Genomic DNA, 24,875 nt, shown 5'->3' with positions numbered 1-24,875 from the left:
CCACCAACGACCAGGAGTAGTTTAGGAGGATCCTAGGCAGGAGGCCCGTGCCTCTTCGATCTGTACCCATGTTTGTGCTAGCCATCTTATGGAACCTTGTTTAACTTATGTCTGTACTCAGATATTGTTGCTTCCACTGACTCGTTTGTATCGAGCTTATGTATTCAAGCCCTCGAGGCCCCTGGCTTGTAATATGAAGCTTGTATGACTTAATTTGTGTTTAGAGTTGTTTTGTGATATCTTCTCGTGAGTCCCTAATCTTGATCATACATGTTTGCGTGTATGATTAGTTTAGATTGAATCGAGGAGCGTCACAGGAGAGTGCAAACGCAATGAAGATGCGGAGATTTTTGGCGTGGTTCCAATAGGTGGTGCTATCGTACATCCAAGTTGATGGAGACTTCAACCCACGAAGGATAACGGATGCGCGAGTCCACGAAGGGCTCCACCCACGAAGGGTCCACGAAGATGCAATCTTGTCTATCCCACCATGGCCATCGCCCACGAAGGACTTGCCTCACTTGGGTAGATCTTCACGAAGTAGGCGATCTCCTTGCCCTTACAAACTTCTTGGTTCAACTCCACATCATGTCGAAGGCTCCCAAGCGACACCTAACCAATCTAGGAGACACCACTCTCCAAAAGGTAATAGACGGTGTGTTGATGATGAACTCCTTGCTCTTGTGCTTCAAATGATAGTCTCCCCAACACTCAACTCCCCCTCACAGATTTGGCTATGGTGGAAGAAGGATTTGAGTGGAAAGCAACTTAGGAAAGGCTAAAGATCAAGGTTCAAGTGGTAGGAATGGAATCTCTTGATCTCAACACATGAGTACGTGGTTCTCTCTCAGAAAATGAGTAGTGAAAGTGTAGGCATGTTCTGATGGCTCTCTTACTAAGTAAGAGGGGGGCGACGGAGGGGTATATATAGCCTCCACACAAAATCCAATAATTACACATTTTTGACTCAACTCGATGGCACCGATCAGAAATCTCGGTGGCACCGACGTGTGTAAAAGATATGAACGTTACGAGTCTCGGTGGGACCGACAGAAACATCTCGGAGGGATTGATGTGCAATGGCAAAGGCAACCCTTGTTTCGGTGGCACCGATTGCTTCAACTCGGTAGGACCAAAGTGAAGCAATAAGGCAACAAAAAGGTTGGGAAGCCATCTTGGTGGGACCGATCGCAAAACTCGGTGAGACCGAAATAATTGCAACTGGTTACGCAAGGTTTGGCAGGCCATCTCGACGGGACTGATTGCAAAACTCAGTAAGACCGAAATAATTGCGACAAGTTACAGAGAGTTGGGCAAGCCATTCCGATGGGACCGAGAACCATATCGATGGATCTGATTTGTTAGGGTTTGGCTGCGGGAGTGTCCAGATGAACTCGGTGGGTCTGGATGGGGAAGTTTCGGTGGGCCAAGTTGGAGTGTAAGGTTTTGGACAGATTTGGATAGAGAAAGTGGTTGAAGGTTTTGGAGCAATATCAATAAGCACTTGAGCAAATAGATCATTAAACACCACCTCATCCCATTTTAATAGTATTGGCTTTCCTATGGACTCAATGTGATCTTGGATCACTTAACCAAAAATGTAGAGTCTTGAACTTCTGCCAATCCATGTCCTTGGCATTTTGAAGGAGGGTCCACATCCTCTTGTCCTTGCCATGCCAGAATTGAACTTGTCTGAAATATACTAGGTAGAACTATTAGTCCAACGAAAGATATGTTGACATTAATTACCAAAACCACCAAGGGAGCACGTGTGCTTTCAATCTCCCCCTTTTTGGTAATTGATGAAAACATACATCAAAATTGTAAGTAATGATATGATGAAGAGAATGTTAAAGCTTCGAGGAAGCATGTAACCAGCATAAGCTCCCCCTACATGTGCGCAGTCATGTATTTGATAGAATTTGAAGATATGTGAATGCACAACATGGCAGAATGAGTAATGAGTTACATATATCTTGGCTATATGCAGCAGAGCAAAGTAAAGATGAAAATGTACCATCATGTTTATGATCCCCTCCTGCAAACAATATGTGCAAAAGCAAGATATCATCATGCACATGATTGATATGCATATACTCACCTTATGGTCCTTGAGATGGTTCTTGAAGAAATAAGCTTGAGCAAACAAGGTTAGATAACACAAGAGAACTTCAAATGAGAAAGAGGCTTCAAGATCCACAAGGATAATGGGATGACATGTAATTGATAAGCATCACTGAGTGAGTACTCTGTTGAAGACCGAACCTCCCGTGATCAGTGGCATGAAGATCTCACTGAGCATTGACGATAGCTAGTTGGGCGACAATGTGTTACATTTCTTTAATTCATTATTTTCTACTTGAATAATTTGTTTCATTTGGATGATTTGTTGTATTCAGATGAATTGTTTGTACTAGTTTATAGTTGTTTCCGTTCATACCAAATTAGACTAGCACGGTAGATAGAAGAAAACTGAAAAAACATCACGAGATATAGCGACTTCATGTTTGCCCACAGGCTCCGCGGCGTTAAGAAAAACTAGATGATGCCCCGCACGTTGTTGCGGGAATGTTCTACAATATTTTAATGAGGATTTTGTTATATGATACATGAATATTCAAAATAATACTTTTTTAAAGTATATAAGAATTAAATGTAAATATCATAATAGGGTGGAATTTTACATGCATGCATGTTTGCATGTTGAAGTGGATTTTTAATATGCATAGTTGCATGTTGAGGTGGGCCTTTTCCTATGCATGTTGAATGATGAGGTGACATGCTTGCACGTTGAGAGAAATATATTAGTGGGGCTAGCTATTTAGATATAGAAGATGAAGCATCATTCAAAACCGTTTGGGAGGTTGTAGATATAAATGACGATTACCTTGCTAAAGTTGCCCCAGGGTCATGTGAAATCCAATAAATTCCCTCATCAAAGAAGAAAAAGAACCCAAAACAGTACCAGACCACTCACACTCAAATCAAAAGAGTCAACCACTCCTATTTCAGTGCATGGAACACCAACATACACATGCCAGACACAAACATCATGTTCTTAAATTGGTGGCTGGATCAAAGGAGGCGATTCACTGGGAGGACCAAGAGAAGCATAGACTCAATAGTTATTCTCATTGCATGGGCGCTCTGGAAGCAACGCAATGCTCGTGTCTTCAACAACAAGTCGAGACAGAGATCTCCACTGCAGCTTAGAGATGACATTCAAGAGGAGATTGAAGATTGGAGGAAGGCCGGTCTTGTCGGTGTTCTGGGAATGGGGGTCCCCAGACTTGCCTTCCTGCGGCCCGCAGCGTGGCTCCACCAGCGGCCCCGTACGACCCATCTTCACCAGCAAAACATTCAAGACCCTCACGAGGGACCAAGCCTCGCGAGGCGGACGACGCAAGACCTCCTCAGGGGCGGCCTCACCAGGGCTGGCTCGCGAGGGGCAGAGAGATCAAGGCAAGGGACACCTCACGAGGTTCCTGTGATGCAAGCCATGACGACTGGCGCCAGGCGGGCGCCAGCGCGCGCAGTGTCCTCGTTTCCTCTTTGGTGCTAAAGGGGCAAGAGCGGACAAGGAGTCCCGAGGCATCAGGCAAAGGTTTCCATATCGGTGCAACAAGACCAAGACCAGCAGGACGGCAAGATGGAGGTCATCGTGGAGCCCAGGACGGCGTCACCACCAGAGCCCTTGGTAGGCGAAAACCACTTTTGTCAGGATAGCTTGTACTAGTTGTCTCCCCTTCAAATTTGTCCGTTGTGGGATCCCTTCTCGCTCAATATTTGGGAAGAGGACCAGGGCCTCTATAAGTAGGACTAGCCACCACCATGGGAGGGGGATTCAATATTCAACCACACAAGCACACCAAGCACAAGAACACCTCTCCTCGCGAGGCTGTTCTTCCCTTGTATTGTTTGTTCTCAGCCCAAGAGGCAATCTACCACACCACACTGGAGTAGGGTATTACACCACAACGGTGGCCCGAACTAGTATAAATCTTGTGTGTCATGTTCTTTGGGTTCGTCGAGCTAGGCCGTGAGATCATAGAGTGTGCGAGCTAGAGAGGGGGAGAGATCTTCGTGCGCCCCCAGTGTTCGAACCTCAAGGGTTTTGCCAGAACCCGAAATCTGACATTTGGCGCGCCAGGTAGGGGTGCGCCGAAGCTTTCCCCTTCGTCGATCCGCGCTTCATCGCTTCGCCAAGTTCATGGCCGACGCTCGCCGTGCCAGCGCTGAGCGTCGGGCCGCTCTCGCCACCCATGTCGCTCAGACTGACCCTGTCGGCGGACCTCCCCATCGTTCTCTGTCACCCGCCGCCAACGCCGCCACCGGCCCGGCGGCAAACGAGCAGCAAGCCTCTTCACTACACCCCTTGCGGCGAGATGGTCGCACCGCCACCCCGTCGCTGACTCCGGTCGTCTCATCCTCTCACGCTCGCTGCGCCCCCATGGACGCGCAGGCCGCGCTGCTCATGGCACGCGAGTTCCTGCGCTACCGCCCGGTCGACGACCTCTATGAGGACTGGTTGGACCCCATCGCCGAGCTCGTCAGCGCCGCGGGGGCTTCTAGCACCATCCCTCTTGCTGCCTCGCCCGCCCCCGGCTGCGGGCGATGTGGCTCACGAAGCGCCTCCACCTCCTCAGCACCAAGATGGCGCCCTTGCACCGAGGCGCGCGGCTCAGGGAGCGCCTCAGCCTCCCCCGCGTCAATATAGCGTCCTCACTCCAAGATGCGCGGCCCAGCGGCGTGATCCTCCGCGCCGTGTGCCCGCGCATGAAGAAAGAAGTTGCCAGGAGGTTCCCCGTCCACAAGAAGATGCTCCACCGCTTCCAACACCACCACGCCAGGACCGCTTGCTGCGGCAGGGCCACGTGCCACTTGCCATGGCGGCACAGGGACGCCAAGGTCAAGCCCCGCCTCCATGACGGGCCCCGGTGGCCACGGTGGGCTGCCGTGCCTTCACTCCTGAGCTGCGTAGCATCGTCTGGTCGGGCAAGTTCAAGCCGGATCTGCCTCCTCGCTACGACGACACCCCTAACCCTACGGAGTTTCTGTAGCTCTACGAGCTGAGCATCGAAGCAGCCAACGGCGACGAAAAGGTCATGGCGAACTGGTTTAACATGGCTCTCAATGACGACGCGTGCTCATGGCTCCTGAACCTGCCCCCAGGCTCGATTTCCTCCTGGGATGAGATGCGCAGCCACTTCATCGCCAACTTCCACGGCACTCGCGACCGCCCCACAGTCACGGGTGACCTGCACCGCATCAAGCAACAACCAGGAGAAACCCTGCAGAAGTACATCCAGTGCTTCAACAGTGCATGTATCAAGATCCCCAAGGTAACGGATGAGGCCATCATCTCGGCGTTTTTCGACGGCGTCTGCGACGTCAAGATGAAGGAGGAGCTCGCCTGTCGGTGTCAAAACCGGCGGATCTTGGGTAGGGGGTTCCGAACTGTGCGTCTAAGGCGGATGGTAACAGGAGGCAGGGGACACGATGTTTACCCAGGTTTGGGCCCTCTTGATGGAGGTAATACCCTACGTCCTGCTTGATTGATCTTGATGATATGAGTATTACAAGAGTTGATCTACCACGAGATCGTAGAGGCTAAACCCTAGAAGCTAGCCTATGGTATGATTCTTGTTGTCCTACGGACTAAACCCTCCGGTTTATATAGACACCGGAGGGGGCTAGGGGTTACACAGAGTCGGTTACAAGGGAGGAGATCTACATATCCGTATTGCCAAGCTTGCCTTTCACACCAAGGAAAGTCCCATCCGGACACGGGACGAAGTCTTCAATCTTGTATCTTCATAGTCCAATAGTCCGGCCAAAGGATATAGTCCGGCTGTCCGGAGACCCCCTAATCCAGGACTCCCTCATCGCCATCCATGAGAAGCTGTGCATGACCTTGAAGTTGTTCAACATAGCAACCAAGTGCACGAGGGCTGAGGAGGGGCGTCTCTCCCTCCTCGAGCTCCCCACCATGGATCCAGAGAAGAAGAAGGCCAAGGTCAAGGACGTCAAGCGCAAGGGGGTGGTCGTGCTCGCAGCAGAACCGGACACCAAGCGCGGGCGAAATCTTCCCGAGTCGTCAAAGGGCAGCCGTACGTTCTGCGCCTTCCACAACGTGCGCACACACAACACCAACGATTGTCAAGAGCTCGGGGCCATTCGAGATGGACGCTTCGGTCGACGCCCCGAGCGCAACGACCAGGGCTACGGCTGAGGAGGTGGATGAGGTGGAGGACATTGGGACGACCGTTGGCCCCGCCAAGAGTGGCGCGACCAGCCTCGCGAGGATCGTTGGCAGGACCAGCCTCGCGAGAGCGCCTGGAGGGACTAGCCTCGTGAGGATCGTCCTCAAGGCAACCCTGGTCTCCCTCCGCCGCCGCCTCCAAGAAGGAACGATGACCATCAACGGGATGAAGGGGCTGGGGGCTTCCAGGAGCCGCGCGCTATCGTCTGCATCTTGGGTGGCGCTCAGGCCCCAGCCTCCCAGCGCATCTTCAAGCAGTTCTCCGGAAGTGAGTGCAGCCCTCCCCAAGCTCGAGGCTACGCGCCCGCTCAGGTGGTCCAAGTACGACATCACCTTTAGCTCGGTGGACTGCTACCTCTTGAGCACTGCGTTGGTTTTCCCTTGAAGAGGAAAGGGTGATGCAGCAAAGTAGCGTAAGTATTTCCCTCAGTTTTTGAGAACCAAGGTATCAATCCAGTAGGAGGCTACGCGCGAGTCCCTCGCACCTACGCAAAACAAATAAATCCTCGCAACCAACGCGATAAGGGGTTGTTAATCCCTACACGGTCACTTATGAGAGTGAGATCTGATAGCTATGATAAGATAATATTTTTGGTATTTTTATGATAAAGATGCAAAGTAAAATAAAAGGAAATGAAAATAACTAAGTGTTGGAAGATTAATATGATGGAAGATAGACCCAGTGATCATAGGTTTCACTAGTGGCTTCTCTCAAGAGCATAAGTATTTTATGGTGGGTGAACAAATTACTGTTGAGCAATTGACAGAATTGAGCATAGTTATGAGAATATCTAGGTATGATCATGTATATAGGCATCACGTCCGAGACAAGTAGACCGACTCCTGCCTGCATCTACTACTATTACTCCACACATCGACCGCTATCCAGCATGCATCTAGAGTATTAAGTTCATAAGAACAGAGTAACGCTTTAAGCAAGATGACATGATGTAGAGGGATAAATTCATGCAATATGATAAAACCCCCATCTTGTTATCCTCGATGGCAGCAATACAATACGTGCCTTGCTGCCCCTACTATCACTGGGAAAGGACACCGCAAGATTGAACCCAAAGCTAAGCACTTCTCCCATTGCAAGAAAGATCAATCTAGTAGGCCAAACCAAACTGATAATTCGAAGAGACTTGCAAAGATAACCAATCATACATAAAAGAATTCAGAGAAGATTCAAATATTGTTCATAGATAAACTTGATAATAAACCCACAATTCATCGGTCTCAACAAACACACCGCAAAAGAAGATTACATCGAATAGATCTCCACGAGAGAGGGGGAGAACTTTGTATTGAGATCCAAAAAGAGAGAAGAAGACATCTAGCTAATAACTATGGACCTGAAGGTCTGAAGTAAACTACTCACACATCATCGGAGAGGCTATGGTGTTGATGTAGAAGCCCTCCGTGATCGATGCCCCCTCTGGCGGAGCTCTGGAACAGGCCCCACGATGGGATCTCGTGGATACAGAAAGTTACGGCGATGGAATTAGGGTTTTGGCTCCATTTCTGATCGTTTGGGGGTACGTAGGTATATATAGGAGGAAGGAGTACGTCGGTGGAGCAACAGGGGCCCCACGAGGGTGGAGGGCGCATCTGGGGGGCGGTAGGCGCGCCCCCTACCTCATGGCTTCCCTATTGGTTGCTTGACGTAGGGTCCAAGTCTCCTGGATCATGTTCGTTCCGAAAATCACGTTCCTGAAGGTTTCATTCCGTTTGGACTCCGTTTGATATTCTTTTTCTGCGAAACTCTGAAATAGGCAAAAAAACAACAATTTTGGGCTGGGCCTCCGGTTAATAGGTTAGTCCCAAAAATAATATAAAAGTGAATAATAAAGCTCAATAATGTCCAAAACAGAAGATAATATAGCATGGAGCAATCAAAAATTATAGATACGTTGGAGACGTATCACGGACCAGCTCAAATGCGCGGCAACCGCTGGCGTCCTCCCGATGCTTTGTTCACCCGTCATCAGCAATGTCCAAGTCACCAAGACCCTCATCGAAGGCGGCGCAGGACTCAGTGTCCTGTCCGTCGAAACGTTCGATAGCCTTCAAGTGCCATACGATCAGCTCTAGCCCACCAAGCCTTTCTAAGGAGTGACAGACGGCTCCACCACCCCGATAGGGCAAGTTCGCCTCCTTGTCACCTTCGGTCAGCGCGGCAACTACCACACCGAGCTCGCCGACTTCGATGTCGCCCACATCCGCCTGTCGTACAACGCCATCCTCGAGTACCCAGCACTGGCCAAATTCATGGCAGTCACCCACCATGGCTACAACGTCCTCAAAATGCCAGGAAGCGGCGGAATCATCATGGTCCCCTGCGAAGAAAGAGACGCGGTGTGCTCCCTCGAGTGCGCCTTCCAAGCTGCATCAACTGAAGACCCTGACAGCGCGGGTGCGCAGTACCCTCCTAAGGCCAACCCCAAGAAGAAGAAGAAGCTACTCCGCACTGGACCTCAGGGGAGCGGTACCTCCAGCGGCGCCACTTCGGGATCCGCACCAGTGCCTGAGGCACCTCCTTCCCTCGCATAGGGAGGCGCGCCTGGCTCCCTCCTCAGGTAGGGCTCGGGGGCTCTCTTCTGGAGGGCCTCGGACCTGGCCAACATCACGAGGGAGGCGCTCGGGCACCACGTGGAGGCGTGCTTCGCGGCACGTTTCCCTCAGGAGGACATCGGACGAGGAGCGCCCGACGCTCAGGAGTTCATCACCAAGGCATCTCAGGAGCTTCAGGAAGCAAGAGCAATACGCGGCGACCGCCGCCCACCTAGCGTTGCTCCCCACCTAGGCGAGGGTGGTGAGCTGCACATTTGCATCGACATCCCAGGACTCACCAGGGCCGCATCTCAGGAGCGCTTCTGGCCTTCACGCGCTGGCCGATGTAAGGGCCTGCCTCACAGCTACGTTCGCAGCCTTCCAGCGCAGTCTGCGGAGCATCCTGACAGGTCAGGAGGCCAGGCACCACGCAGTCCTGGCGGAGATGGAGACGGTCCTCCGGAGGCCACCTGAGCCTCCAGAGCCTCCCGAGGCTCGGGGTCTCGGCGGCTCGTGAGGAGCAACTTCTTCGCTACATGTCTTCAGCTGCCCCAACACTCCTTCGGCACACAAACCAGGTGATATCTTTCCAAATTCATTCAGCTAGGAGCGCCCCTTGGGCTGCATCATCCCCAGGCCGCTTGGGTCCATCCCTGCGACATGTATCCGCTTGCATCTTTTAGTTCACTTTGCTGGGAGCACCCCACGGGCTGCATCAACCCCAGGCCGCTCGGGTCCAACCCAGTGGGATGTATCGTTCTCGCATCTGCCTAAGCTAGTTGCTTTTCATGCATAATCTATCTACGGTTATCACCTGCTTGATTTTCACCCACCATGGGAGCTGCGCGCCGATCGTATTTCTTCATGATCCTTCGCATAAGAAGGCTAGGCACGACGTCTGTGCTCAGGCCCATCCCTGCAACGTCGATAAATCCAACGGCTGAGCTTTGTCTGGCGGGCCGGTCCCGTTCACGTCACCTCCTGGGGTCGTTGGTGCTTGGCCTTCTCGTGCGATAGCCTCAGGAAATCCACTCGGTGCAGGTTGTCTAACCATCTCGCAGGAACGCCGCAGCCATCAAGAACCAAGACCAGGCGCAACCCGCCTTGAGGTAGGGCCTCGTGAGTCCCGTGCTGGCTCACGGGTGCCCAGATACACCTCGTCTAGCCCTGCCGTGCAAGCCACGTGTCAGGGCGGGGCTGTACATGCCCCGGGGGCTCTCCGCAGTAGGGAGTCCCCCCCCCCCCACGTGCCAGTGGCAGACCAGTGATCACCACGGCGGTTTGCGCCCTCCTCGCGCTAACCTGCAAGAACTTCCTAAGGACTACAGCAGGTGGTACCACAGACTCTCTCTCTTCTCCCATGCAATTCGCTTGCGCGTTAAAAGGGGGGCTCCTAAGCATCGCGACTCATGAGCTCTTACTGGCTCTCTAGCCCTCACCCCCTGGCCTTGACCACGGCATCGCAACCTGGCATACCAGCGGCGGCTGAGCTCGCTCGAGGGCCGGGACCTGAGGACGTAGAGCACCAGGAAGAGCATGGAGAAGAGGGAGAGGCCCGCACGAGCCTAACCTAACTACCCGGCAGCGGCCGACACCCAAGTCTGGCGCAACATGAGAAACCAGCTCCAGAACGCCAAAGATAAGTTCCGTACCCGGACCAACCCAGAGCTACGGCATAAGATTCTCGCCTTGTCACTGCCCTGCTGCGGCAATGTCGCCACCCTTTCCCATCCTCAGGTAGCTGCTTGCGCTCTAAAGGGGACCTCTTGACCATCGCACCTCAGGAGCTCTTACTGGACCTCGGGCCGCTCACCTTCTGGCCTTGACCACAGCATCATGACCTGGCATACCAGCGACGATTGCAGCCTGCCTGGGGACCGAGACCTATCAGCGTAGAGCACCAAGCTGCCGCGGGATTGAAAAGGGGGGGGACCGATCCTCAGCAGGACATGTGCTCGCAAACTTTCACAATAAGGATAATATCAACAAAAGGCATTACGGACGCTTTACACCCCCCGCGAGGTCTGTTTCGATTCCTCGCAGGGAACAAAAGGAAGGGAATTCCTAGGAGCTCTATCTACATGCACCGGACGACGCCGACGCCATCATCAACAGTGGGCCACTGGAGGCCGGCGCCAACCCCATCCAGATCAACGACGGCAGCGGCCAGATGCGGCGGCTTTGCTCCGGGCCCGACAAGAGCTCGGGGGCACGTAGCTGTCGTTGCTCGTCTTCGGAGACTCGGCAAGCTCAGGAGAGTCGCTGGACCACCAGGAGTCACCGCTGTCGCTGGAGGAGCTGCGGGCGAGGCTAGCGGCAGGCCCGGCGCCAGCCGCTGCGCCGTCCTAGCGACCCCCTTCAGGGCAACACTCCAAGCAGCGGCCTTCCTCATCGAAGACTTTGAAGAACAGCATGGAGGCGCCATCATAGTCAAAGTGGATGGCGAGGGCGCCTTCCGCGCGGCAGACTCGGGCGACCTCGCCCCAGCCTCGAGTCATGAAGATCCTCCCGGAGGCGACGGCTTCAACCTCCGCTCCAGTCGCCGGGGCGCTGCAGTCGGCGTGCTGCAGCCAAACCTCGAGAGGGCCCCTCGGCGGCATCTCGACGGTGAAGAACTGCGGAAGGCGAATCTAAGTGCTTGGAGGCATCGCTGCCCACAGCACGAACTCGCGCGAGGAGTCCGCGGCATGGACCCCTGGGGCGACGGCGTGCGCCTCCACGGCACGGCGCCCCCGGCCCTGGCGCGGGCGGTGACGCTCGTTGCCCCTTCCTCCGGAACCCTCAGCGAGAGTGTACAACGGCAATGGGTACCCAGGAGGTGGCCTCTGGTACCACGGCTGCGACATTACTGGGCTCATGACCATCTTGCGCCGATGGGACCTCCTCTTCTTCGGCGGGAGTAGCTCGGGATCGCTAAGGGGAGTCTTGCCCTTCTCCGCAGCCGAGAACCTCCGTATCGACGCCATGACTACACCAGCGAGCAGTGGAGCAAGGAAGGAGAAGAAGCGGGAGAAGCAAGGAAGAGACGGGTGACGGGGGCTCCGCCCCCACTTCCCATTTATAGCCAAGGGGAGGCCAACCGCCGGCCTCCATGATCCAAGGTAATAATGATCTTTTTCTGCATGCAGCAAGGACTCGTCAAGTCAGGCGGTTGCCGAGGCGACGTGGGGAAGCGGAGACGCCCACGTCCAATCAGTCGCCACGCACCAACCGCGGCCGCAGGCTGATGGGGCCCGCGGCGCTCCGCGCTTGTCCTTTGGCTTCGCCTCGAAGCCAAACTCGAGCGTGCCTTGGGCCCGAGGGCTACTGTCGGTGTTCTGGGAATGGGGGTCCCCAGACTTGCCTGTTTGTGGCCCGCAGCGTGGCTCCACCAGCGGCTCTGTACGGCACCAGCAAACATTCAAGACCCTCGCGAGGCGGATGACACAAGACCTCCTCAGGGGCGGCCTCACCAGGGCTGGCTCGCGAGGGGCGGAGAGATCAAGGTAAGGGACACCTCGCGAGGTTCCTGTGACGCAAGCCATGACGACTGGAACCAGGCGGGCGCCAGGCGGGCGCAGTATCCTTGTTTCCTCTTTGATGCTAAAGGGGCAAGCGCAGACGAGGAGTCCCGAGGCATCAGGCAAAGGTTTCCATATCAGTGCAACACGACCAATACCAGCAGGACGACAAGATGGAGGTCGTCGTGGAGCCCAGGACGGCGTCACCACCAGATCCCTTGGCATGCGAAGACCACTTTTATCCGGATAGCTTGTACTAGTTGTCTCCCTTCGAATTTGGCCGTTGTGGGATCCCTTCCCGCTCAATATTTGGGAAGAGGACCAGGGCCTCTATAAGTAGAACTAGCCACCACCATAGGAGGGGGATTCCAATCTTCAACCACACAAGCACACCAAGCACAAGAACACCTCTCCTCACGAGGCTGTTCTTCCCTTGTACTGTTCGTCCTCAACCCAAGAGGCAATCCACCACACCACATTGGAGTAGGGTATTACACCACAATAGTGACCCGAACCAGTATAAATCTTGTGTCTCATGTTCTTTGGGTTCGTCGAGTTAGGCCCTGAGATCGTAAAGTGCGCGAGCTAGAGAGGAGGAGAGATCTTCGTGCGCACCCGAGTGTTCGAACCTCAAGGGTTTTGTCGGAACCCGAAATCCGACAGGTCTCGGCGGTGTCGGAGCTTTAGATCTTTTTACGAGACAGTAGGCTAAGTCTTCTAAGATATATGAGTGGTGTGTGCCCCTCCGATGTTTTATTCACATCTTGTTCGGACTTTTGTATATAAACTTCTGCCTTCTATGAAACAACGGTATGTCATTGGCGTACTTAAAAAAAAGAGTCAACCATTTTTAAACCAGAAGTGAGCTCGTGCCGGCCACCGAGGCAAACACTGACGGCAACAACCTCAACCTCCTCCATTCATCATTCCTAGTGGGGAAGCGCCAAAGCAAGCAACCAGCGCGCTCCCATTCTGATTTCCCCCACCAACCCACGAGACCATGGCCGCGCCCACCGTCGCCAAGTCGCCGCCGGAGCTCGTCCCTCCGGCGGGGCCCACCCCGGGCGGCGTGCTCCCGCTCTCCTCTATCGACAAGACCGCCGCCGTCCGCGTCTCGGTCGACTTCATCCGGGTCTTCCCCCCGGCATCCGACCGGGGCGGCGACGACCAGGTGGCCACGATGCGCCAAGGGTTCGCGAGGGCGCTGGTGCCCTACTATCCGGTAGCCGGTCGCATCGCGGAGCCCTCCCCGGGCGACCTCGTGGTGGACTGTACCGGCGAGGGCGTCTGGTTCGTGGAGGCCACGGCGAGCTGCTCGCTCGCCGACGTCAACGGCCTCGAGCGCCCGCTGCTCATCCCCAAGGCGGAGCTTATCCACCTGGTGTTCGACGGGCAGGGCGCCGCGCAGTTCCTGCAAGCGGCAGGCGAGCTGGCCCGGGGGTTCCCGGCGCCATCAGTGGCTCCCGTGTGGGACGCGAAACGATCCCGGACCCACCCAAGCTGCCGCGCGGTCCGCCGCCGTCATTCACGGCGTTCAGCTTCGTGACACAGGTGGTCGAGATCTCGCCGGAGAGCATCCTGCGAATCAAGGACGAGTTCAAGGCCGCCACGGGGGAGACCTGGTCCACCTTCGACGCGGTGACGGCCGTGGTCTTCACGTGCCGTGCGCTGGCGGTGGAGCTCGCCGACGCCGCTGAAGTCCGCCTTGGCTTCGCCGCCAGCACGCGGCACCTCCTTCAGGGCGTGCTGCCGTCAGTGGATGGCTACTATGGCAACTGCGTGTACCCGGTCGGGATCACCCGGAGCAGCAAGACCATCCGGGAGGCGCCACTGCCCGAAGTGGTCGGCGTAATGCGAGAGGCCAAGGAGGCGCTTAAGGTGAGGTTCACGGACTGGATGCACGGCGGCGCCAAGGATGACCACTACAACGTGCCGCTGGATTACGGCACCGTGACGGTGTCGGACTGGAGCCGCGTTGGCTTCAACGAGGTGGACTACGGCTTCGGCGAGCCTGGATATGTGTTCACGCTCAAGGACGACGTCAACATCGTTGCGTCGGTGATCTACCTCAAGCCCCCGGCGCCCAAGCGCGGGATCCGGCTCATGCTCCGCTGTGTGGAGGAGCCACACGCCGCTGTGTTCGCCGACGGGCTTGCCAAGTACGCTTTGCTGGATGCTGCTTCTTGGCCATGGCCGAGTACATGTTCTCATACCTGTAACACCTTCTCACTGTACTTTTTCTTCACATTGGTGTGTATGCAATGTTTTCATTTGTTTAGGTCACATTCTGATGCTTTGTGCAGGTATAAATCACACTAGTATCTCTGCCATGTGTTGATTTCTTTTCAATGTGGAACAATTGTAAGCTGTCAGCCACAAGAATGAATAAAATTCAGTTTATGGTGGGGCAATTCCATTCATGATTTCACATGCTTACCAAATTATTTTAATTTGGAGCCATACTTTGATGGAAGTTATGGAAGTCAGTAGTTTTTCAGGAGTTTCCTGTTTCTGGTCTCATTGCCTATATGTTGATTGATGATTCATAGGTTTTAACATATGAAAACTCAAATCCAATTCTTTTGTGTGTCGCATTCACAAACACAAATAATCCAGAATTTTTTGAGGCTACCTATATGTTTCACACTGGTCAGTTGAGTAAGATTAAATATTTCTCTGAGGGGAGGAGTGCATGGAGAATCCTAGATCAGATGGTGCTGGAGAAAAATTGCAACAGATTCAAGATGGTCCTGTCCAACCAAATTAATCAGACGACACCAATGCGTTATGCGTCGTATGAGATGGACTCACGGCTCATCTGCCCAGCTATCTGTCACTATTCACCATGCAGGTATTCACCTTTATCTTCTTCACTGAAGTATTGACATACTCGTTTATAAAAATATATTGATATGAAAGTTTTCAAGGCTAATCTGTTGATAGCATTATCCTGCCAGAGGACATGTTCAGTTTTTAGAATGTTTGACGATGCAGAACGGCAACTGTTGGAACTGGAGTATATAGTAACAAAACAAATATAGGTAGAAATCTTCATTCAAGATACTTATTACTTTTTGCTGCCCTAACTCTGGCACAGTCCGGTGCCTTTCTACACGCCAAATTACAAAGTTGTTACTTCTTCCTCATTTTTGATCAAAAGGCAGCAGTGCAGCTTGTCAATTGTCCTGATTTAAAGCTGGAATAAGAAGTACTCCCTTCGTCCCAAAATAAGTGACTCAAGTTTGTACTAACTTTGTACTAAAACTAGTACAAATTGAGTCACTTATTTTGGGATGGAGGGAGTATATAGACCAGGTAGCTAGCCGGCAGAGTAAACCAGAGCAAACAGAAAACAACCTGAAAATGTACAGTGATAGAAATAATTGTAGTCTTAAGATTGAGTCAATCTACTAAATCTTATGCAAGCAATGTGGGACAATAACTAATACAAACTAAGGGACTAATACAAACTAACGTCAGTTGGATCTGCCTCTTTGGATCTTTTTATATTGGTATAGATAAACTTATATAGTTCACTACCAGGCAAATAATATCGGAAATACCAAGTCTTACAGAAAGCAAGAAAGGAGAGAAAGGGAAAGAAACGAGTTCGACACACTAATGGGAAACCCGCTGTTCCTCGTCAATTAAGAGACAAACTAGGGACAAAAACCCACTGGTACCCTACAATACACCACCACAAGAGTTCTAGGAGCAGCTATTCCACAGGGGCAGCAAGATGCCAGTTATTATTTGGAGACTCTGAAGATTCCGATATCGATGGAATGTAGAATCATCAGACCTCCCTGTCCACCCACAACATAAAAAAATAGGTTAGCACCGTTGCATAAAATGTCAATTAGCACATTCTAATCTCAGAAGCTTCCACTTACAAGATTGAGCTGTAATTTCTGCAGTCAATGGGAAGGGAGAATCTGCACAAACATGTCTTTGAGTTCTTCACGTGCAGCCATTTTTTCCAAAATCCTATCATTGGATATCAGTTCTGGTGACAGATTGCTCCCAGTAGGTTGCGGTTCATTTGAAAACAGTAATTTGGACATGTGATCCTTGGTAGCTTGTCTGTCATATTTGACCTTCTCCTTTGTTCCTTCTGCAATCAGGTTGTATGTGTACACAATCTTCTCCTGGCCGATTCTATAGGCTCGGCCAATCGCCTGCCGTCCAACAGAAGGATTCCAGACGACATCAAGGAGAACCACACACGATGCACCGACCAGTGTTATTCCTTCACAGCAGGCCTTGGTTGATGCAAGCATCACCTTAGCCTCACTGTTCATGTCGTTGAAGGCTTCCATCAAGGCTTCGCGCTGTTTAACACGCACATTTCCACTCATGAGTAGGATCTCCTTGCCTTCTGTCCAGTCTAGCTCTGTGGTAAGCTGGTCCATGATCAGGGCCAGTGGCTCAAGGTACTGACTGAACACCAGCACTCTTTCTTTCAGTGCTTCGCAAAGACGGATGATCTCGAAAACGAACCATGTCTTCACTCCTTCGCATGGGTTCAGCCGCACGCTCTTCATCTTGTCCACAACAGAGGCTTCTGTGTCTGACAGCTTTGTGCTTGTGACGAGGAATGGGTGTATGGACGCAAGAGATATCTTGTATTCTGCGTCAAGAAAACCCTTCCCTGCACTTTCCTCCATCATTGCGATGATTTCCTTCTGACGAGGAAGAGGGTTCAGGATCACAACAGATTCTCTCAATCCTGGAAGAGACTTCTGAAGAATGTCACCATTATGGATGTGCACAAAAGGGCCCAGCTTTTCCCGGATTTCAGTGAGGTGTTCATCCGTGATGTTACTTATCCTTAATGAACTCCAGAATTCTTTGCCTTCATCCTCCTCCACATAAGGCGCTGCTCTTGATTGGCTGGTGGAAGCAACTCCTTTCTTGCTGAGTCTTGTACAAGCAAAATCTTTGGCAAACTTGGGCTTAACCAGGCACAAGATGTTGTACAGCTCTAGGAAGTTGTTCTGGAATGGAGTCCCTGACAGGATTATCCGCTTTTCGGTGCTGACCTCTGCGAGAACTTTCCAAATGAGGCTCTTCTTGTTCCTTGGTGTGTGCCCCTCGTCGAGGACCAGCAAGCCGGGCTTCTCAAGAAGCAGGTTCCTCTGCATTTCTCCATCCTTGCCTTCGCCCTTGGCAAGATTCCTGTAGAGCGAATAGCTTAGACCGATGATGCTGCTCCCTTCATACCATGATGCAAGCTTCAGCATCATCTTGGATTTCTGGCTCAGTTTCTTCATGGCCAGCTTCTGGCCCAGACCATGATCCTTGGAGACCAGTTTCTGGATGGTCTTGTCTTGATCCCACTGGATCTCACTGGAACTGAGGACATGGAATGGGAGCTTGACATTCCATTTACTGAACTCCTGCTCCAATGTAGCCAGCATACCCCTGGGGGCAATGATAACTGGCCTGCAGTGCGGGAAGAGCTCCAGGTAAGACTGCACGAATGTGATTGCTAGCCTGGTCTTGCCGGTCCCCGGGGCATGAGAGATCACACAGCCACTTGTGGTGTCAGTGTTCATGGTGTGCCTCAGCTGCTCAATGTCGATCCCTCCTGCGAGTTTTCTCCACATGAACTCGAACCCTTCCCGCTGGTGTGGGAACATGTCTTCCCGTACCCCAGGAATGAGATCCCAGACGACGCCAGTTTTGTCACTTCCCAGTGCCACGTTGCTTGCCCCTTCATAACCAACTGATTTCAGGATGTCATCAACGAACATGTCAAGCCTATCATGCTCCGCTGCTGGCTCCCTATCGGTCGATTCCTTGGCCTGTTGAATCGAAGAGGTCAGGGAAAAGAGAAACAAGGTGCCTATTGATGCTCTCTATTTCTAGAAAAGTCAATGGAAACACGTACTGACATACACATGCTGAAGCCAAATTGTGCTTACCATGGATGGAAATACGTGTCTAATTTCGATTTCGATGTAATCGCATTTTCGGCATCGAATGCCGATTTGATCATCATGAAAGAGATCATGCTTCCCTCGCTTGCAAAAAGTCCCTCCATGTGCAGGAATTTCATGCTCATCGCTCTCTGCGTCCTGAATGAAAAGACAAAGGGATCACTAGCTTGTTTGTAAAACTGAAACAAAAGTGTTGTTCTATACAGTATCCAGGGAAAAGAAATTTTCATCTTCTTCACATTTGTAGGAACCTAAAACAAGGCCACAAATTGCTAGAAAAATTAAACGTAACTGGTCCAAACCAAAAATTGCAGTAGCACAATTGGACAATTAATTCACAGGAGGAACAGATTATTTAGTTAGTTACCTTGTGGCAAGTGTGAGAAGAAACCTTGTTGGATTCGGCCTCCAAGTCCAAGGCCAAGTCACGTTGTGCCCACAGGTCGTCCAGAGCAGTCTTCTCCGGCACCACCTCATCTACAACCCCGAAGGAGAACACCAGAGGAAACGGATCGCCTCCCTGCTCTGGTGCAGGAACAGAGGCGTCCAGAGGAGCAGAGGCGTTCTGAAGAGTGGTCTCGATTCCCTCGAAAATGGAGTAGAGCAGATCGTCGTAAGTCTCTTGGTCTCGCCCGTCCTGCCGCCTCGGAGGAACCAGGGAGCTCTTCTTGAAGGTGACATCGCCCTGCTGCTCCCATCCCTCTGCGGGGAAGTCCTTGCCCTTGCGGCCGGCCGCCTGCCGGCAGGACGCCGCTCCTTCTTTCTTTGCCCTCCGGGAAGCTCCCTGCTCATCAGCCTCATCGCCGCCGTCAGCAGCAGCATCATCTTCTTCCATGCGCTGCTTCTCCCTTCTCCTCGCGGCGGCCATTCCGCCGGGTTCCTCAAAGTCTTCATCGCTGTGGGCAGCGTTTTGTCCTCGGCGCCGCCTCGTCGCCGATCTGCCGTCTTCGTCAGAGTCATCATCGGCGTTTTGTCCTCGGCGCCGTGGGCGCCTTATCCCCGTCCTGCCATGTCCGCGCCCGCCCTCGTCACTGGACGATCGCGCTGGATGAGGCGGTGGTTTGTCTTTGTCGTCCTCCTCTGCCTCCGAGCTGGACTGCGAGGGCGTGTCGACGCAGTACGGCTTTCTGCGGGTGGCTTGCCGGAGCAGCTTCGCGTCGGGGCATCTCCGCTTTGACCGCAGCCGCGACGCGACGGTGCCGCCGGGAGAGGCGGTGTCCGCCATCTTGGTGATGTACCACCCTTCAAACTTGCGCTTGAGGAAGATCTCGCCGCCCGGCCGCGGCCCCGTGTACCGACCGGCGAGCCTGGCATCGCTAAGCACGCGACGGCCCGGTTCTTCCTCTGCCTCAGGTTCCTCGGAATCTTCTTCCGATTCCTCCGATTCTTCCTCTTCTTCCTGCTCCCATTCATCTTCCTCTTCCTCCTCTTTATCTTCTTCCTCATGCGCGTCCTCTGCACCGTCCTTATCCTCTGGATCCGGCATCCCCACCTCCTCCTCCCCCTCCTCCTCGCCATCGTCAGAGGCACCCTCTCGCCGACTCGTCTCAATTCCGTTGCTCGTTCCATCGGGGCCGCCGCTGCTCGTACTCTCGTCAGACCTTCGGGCCTCCTCCTCCTCCTCGCTTGACAAGAGGAGAGAGGGCCAGTCGATGTCATCGACAGGCTCCTTCTTGACAGGTCCCCCGGTCTCGCCGACATCTTTTTCTTCTCCGTCGTCGTCGGAGATCTCGATGATCTCGGCGGGATGGCCGCCGGTGCCCAGTGCATCCGCCCGCTGCGAAGAGGACGAGGGCGCGAGCGGGTTTCGCAACAAATCCTCGGCGCTTTCCGCCTCGACGCGCTGGCTCCCGACCGTGGCGACCTCCGGCACGCGGTCGTCGTCGTCGTCGTCGTCGATCTCGATGATCTCGGCGGGCTTGGCGCCGGTGGCCGGTGCAGCCACCGGCTGCGAAGAGGACGAGGGCGCGAGCGGGTTTGGCACCAAATCCTGGGCGCTTTCCGCCTCGACGCGCTGGCTCCCGGCCGCGGCGACCTCCGGCGCGTGGTGGCCGTCGTCGTCGTCGACTTCGTCGATGATCAGGCGGCGGGGCCTGCGGCCGGGGAGGTCGCCGGGCGACGGCGTGGTCGGCATCTCGTCGCGGCGGTGGAAACGGCAAGGGAGAGGACGAGGGTTTTTGGGAGTGTCCCAGCTAGTGTAGCCGTGCGAGTGTGAGGTGTGGGTCTGCTGGCTGGCTAAAATGAGCTAAAATTGGGCGCGCGAGGGGAAGAGGTGGAAACGTGAAAGGGTTCGGGTGATGGGCGCTGCGTGGGGTCCCGGCGGTCAGCGGAGTAGCCCTTCATTTTGAGGAAAAGAGCCACAGTAGCACGTCGCTGCCTGTTTTGCCTCATAGCATGATCTTGTGGCAAGGTAGGCTCATGCCACCCACCAGCCCAGAGCCATCGCTTTGAAATGACCACTCCAGCAATAATGGAACACCCTCCGGTTCCAATTTTACCTGCAACAATGCCAATGCCAATGCAGGCACCTGGTAAAACTTGGCACCTGCGCCCTTGCTTTTACTTTACACACATAGAAATCACGATTATGGAAGTTGCCCCGTTAATTTTGGATTTATATCAACATAACGCTCCTCCATTAATTTTGGATTTATCGACGTAATATTTCTCCATTATTACTCATAACATATATCTTACCTGTTATCGATGAATATTTCGGATTTATCGGCATAACGTTCCTCCATTAATTTTGGATTTATCGACATAGCGTTCCTCCATTATTACTCATAGCAAATATCTTACCTGTTGTCGATGAATCATGACTATTCTTATGGTTCATGTGAAATAACAACGAGTCACACAACCAAGAGCTCGACCAATGCAGTTGGCCTAAGCACGAGTTTGCACATGCACATTGTTCTTCAACCTGGCCATACAGCAAGGAGGTGTGAGTATCACACATCTCAGTCATATGTTGGTGTCCTTTTACCTTCAGTAGCATTGTAGGACCAAATTTTCTATACATGTGGTAGGATTGAGATGGACCTACATAGGTGGATAAGTCTCTACAAAATTTATCTCCCTCTCTTACAAGTTTATGTTTTGCGGAATAAAGGTTTGCCTAAATGTAACTACGATGAGTACAACCTAAACAATGTTTGCAAGGTCAAGGGACTAGAGTAAAACAGAAGTAATCTAGTTTGGATAAGGAAGAACCCAAAGCACCCAGAGACGAGGACGTACCCTGATGTGCATTTCCTTGGAAGCTAACCGGCGTTTGGAAAGATGCAAGAACACTAAGGTCTCTTGGCACCACCAAGGCTCACCTTCTTCTCCTTGAGCCTTCACAATGAAGGCAAAGCCCAACTACTCGTGGTAAACCTTGAAATGGCCTTCAAACCTTTACAAATGACTAGGAAATCCACAAAATTGGATCCTCATCAGTGATTCCTATCGCCTAGGAGTCTCCAACCTCCATGAGTAACAAGATCAAATGGAAAAGCTTGAAACTTGCTCGAACCATGAAAATGGTTGGTCTAAAGAGAGAGGGTGTAACACCCCAATAATTATGCTATAGTGAACTCATGCTAATGATGCCATGTCATCATGCTTTACCAAGCCAAATTGCCACTTGACAAAAATCAAGTCAAATTTAAATTTAAATTGCAAGTGAAATCATTATTTCTTCGAACACAAAAACTAAAATGTTCACATTATTCTATTAATTCCTATGATCATTTGTCATGTTGGAACCAACATCATGTGACTCGCCAATTAACCCCTAGGAAATTATAAAGTGGTCTAACAGTAAATAAAATAGCCATTGCAAAACAAACAAATATTATAGTATTTCAAAATGACTTGAAACCTTGTGTGCTAGCTCAAAATGTTGCCTAGTAATTATGTGCCAAATTTCATATTCACAAAAACTCATTTGATAGCTGAAATAAATTAAAAACAGTGGAGAAATAAAAGAAACAGAAAGAATAAAGAAAAATAGAAAAATCTACTGTGCACTTGCGGCCTACTGGCAACAGTGCAGCCCGGCCCAGCTGAGCCAGCCTTTCCTTGATACGTCTCCAACGTATCTATAATTTTTGTTTGTTTCATGCTATTATATTATCTGTTTTGGATGTTAATGGTCTTATTTATACACTTTTATATTATTTTTGGGACTAACCTACTAACCCAAGGCCCAGTGCAAATTGCCGTTTTTTTTGCCTATTTCAGTGTTTCGCAGAAAAGGAATATCAAACGAAATCCAAACGGAATAAAACCTTCAGGAGAGTTATTTTTGGAACAAACGTGATTCAGGAGACTTGGAGTGGATGTCAAGCAACCAACGAGGAGGCCACGAGGCAGGGGGCGCGCCTACACCCCTAGGCGCGCCCTCCCCCTCGTGGGCCCCTCGTGGCTCCGCTGACCTACTTCTTCCTTCTATATATATATATGTATATATATATACCCCTAAAACAGCCAGGAGCACCACGAAACCCCATTTCCGCCGCCGCAACCTTCTGTACCCAAGAGAACCCATCTTGGGGCCTTTTCCGGAGCTCCGTCGGAGGGGGAATCGATCACGGAGGGCCTCTACATCAACTCCATGGCCCCTCCGATGATGTGTGAGTAGTTTACCTCAGACCTCCGGGTCCATAGTTATTAGCTAGAAGGCTTCTTCTCTCTCTTTGGATCTTAATACAATGTTCTCCTCGGTCTTCTTGGAGATCTATTTGATGCAACTCTTTTTGCGATGTGTTTGTCGAGATCCGATGAATTGTGGGTTTATGATCAAGTTTATCTATGAACAATATTTGATTCTTCTCTAAAATCTTTTATGTATGATTGGTTATCTTTGCAAGTCTCTTCGAATTATCAGTTTGGTTTGGCCTACTAGATTTATCTTTCTTGCAATGGGAGAAGTGCTTAGCTTTGGGTTCAATCTTGCGGTGTCCTTTCCCAGTGACAGCAGGGGCAGCAAGGCACGTATTGTATTCTTGCCATCGAGGATAAAAAGACGGGGTTTATATCATATTGCTTGAGTTTATCCCTCTACATCATGTCATCTTGCCTAATGCATTACTCTGTTCTTATGAACTTAATACTCTAGATGCATGCTGGATAGCGGTCAATGTGTAGAGTAATAGTAGTAGATGCAGAATCGTTTCGGTCTACTTGTCGCGGACGTGATGCCTATATATATGATCATGCCTAGATATTCTCATAATTATGCACTTTTCTATCAATTGCTCGGCAGTAATTTGTTCACCCACCGTAATACTTATGCTATCTTGAGAGAAGCCACTAGTGAAACCTATGGCCCCGGGTCTATTCTCCTTTATATTAATCTCCCGTTAACAAGCTGCTTCTGGCACCATTTATTTTGCAATCTTTACTTTCAATCTATATCATAAAAATACCAAAAATATTTATCTTATTATTATTATTATTATCATCTCTATCAGATCTCACTCTCGTAAGTGACCGTGAAGGGATTGACAACCCCTTTATCGCGTTGGTTGCGAGGTTCTTATTTGTTTGTGTAGGTACGAGGGACTTGCGTGTAGTCTTCTACTGGATTGATACCTTGGTTCTCAAAAAACTGAGGGAAATACCTACGCTACTTTGCTGCATCACCCTTTCCTCTTCAAGGGAAAACCAACGCAGTGCTCAAGAGATAGCAAGAAGGATTTCTGGCGCCGTTGCCGGGGAGATCTACGCACAAGTCAAGACATACCAAGTACCAATCACAAACTCTTATCCCTCGCATTACATTATTTGCCATTTGCCTCTCGTTTTCCTCTCCCTCACTTCACCCTTGCCGTTTTATTCGCCCTCTCTTTTCCATTCGCCTTCTTTCCGTATGTATCTTTGTTTGTGTTTCCATGTGCCTTCTATTTGCTTGCATCTTTGCTTGCTAAAAATCTATTGATATGGATCCACTTAAAGTGTTCTACTTGGATCATCTTCGATCCTTATGCGCTCGTGCTGAAACCCCAACTAGCCTAGTTGATGGGAAATCTTTAGATGAGCATGCTCATTTTGTGCGTCACCGTTTGTCTGAAAAGGTGACTCTTATGGGATCAAATAAACAGATTGCCATGTTATGCTTGGAATCTTTGTGAAATTTGTGATTTTACTTGTTGCTCTAAGAACACTAAAACACACCTCCCCTACCTATGTGAGTTTAATGATAATGAAATCTTATCTTCTTATGCAAAGTGTGTTTATAGTTACGATGATATCGAACAAATTGAAGAATTTGTTGCTTTTAAGGGTGCTTATGAACTTGTTTCTTTGATTGAAAAGTATGATATTACTCTCTATGAATCTGAAATTTTTGACATACTTAAATATTGCTATGAAAACTATGCTCATAATGTCTATGTCATAGAATTTATTGAAAGAATGATCGTTGCTTCGGAAGAAAATAATGATATGCATGAATCTATAGATAATTATGATTCCGATGATTTGATTGAATATCCCTTGATGAACATGATGCTTGCTATTCTTGTGTCCATGATGCCAATATTTATGAAGATGAATTTGCTATAGTTCCTTATGTTAAACATGAGATCGTTGCTATTGCACCCATACTTGATAGTTCATTCGATGAAA

At 51.1% G+C, this 24,875-nt stretch overlaps 1 protein-coding gene and 1 pseudogene across 1 annotated transcript; one reads left to right on the top strand and one right to left on the bottom strand.

The window, feature by feature from the left end:
* Nucleotides 1-13,199: 13,199 nt before the first annotated feature.
* LOC125544269 (acyl transferase 5 pseudogene) lies at nucleotides 13,200-14,729 on the top strand (annotated as a pseudogene).
* A 1,003-nt stretch (nucleotides 14,730-15,732) lies between these two features.
* LOC125544268 (SNF2 domain-containing protein CLASSY 4-like) lies at nucleotides 15,733-20,509 on the bottom strand. The gene is made up of 4 exons (XM_048707882.2): nucleotides 18,625-20,509; nucleotides 18,243-18,395; nucleotides 16,209-18,122; nucleotides 15,733-16,121 (listed from the first exon to the last, which is right to left on the bottom strand). Exons 1-3 carry the CDS (start codon nucleotides 20,389-20,391, stop codon nucleotides 16,233-16,235), a joined length of 3,810 nt encoding a protein of 1,269 aa, XP_048563839.2. The 5' UTR covers nucleotides 20,392-20,509; the 3' UTR covers nucleotides 15,733-16,121; nucleotides 16,209-16,232.
* Nucleotides 20,510-24,875: the final 4,366 nt, after the last annotated feature.

Source organism: Triticum urartu, chromosome 3A, assembly GCF_056163025.1.
Source record: "Triticum urartu cultivar PI428250 chromosome 3A, HENAU_Tu73, whole genome shotgun sequence".
Taxonomy (NCBI): Eukaryota; Viridiplantae; Streptophyta; class Magnoliopsida; order Poales; family Poaceae; genus Triticum; species Triticum urartu.
This window is presented reverse-complemented; position numbering and strand designations above follow the sequence as displayed.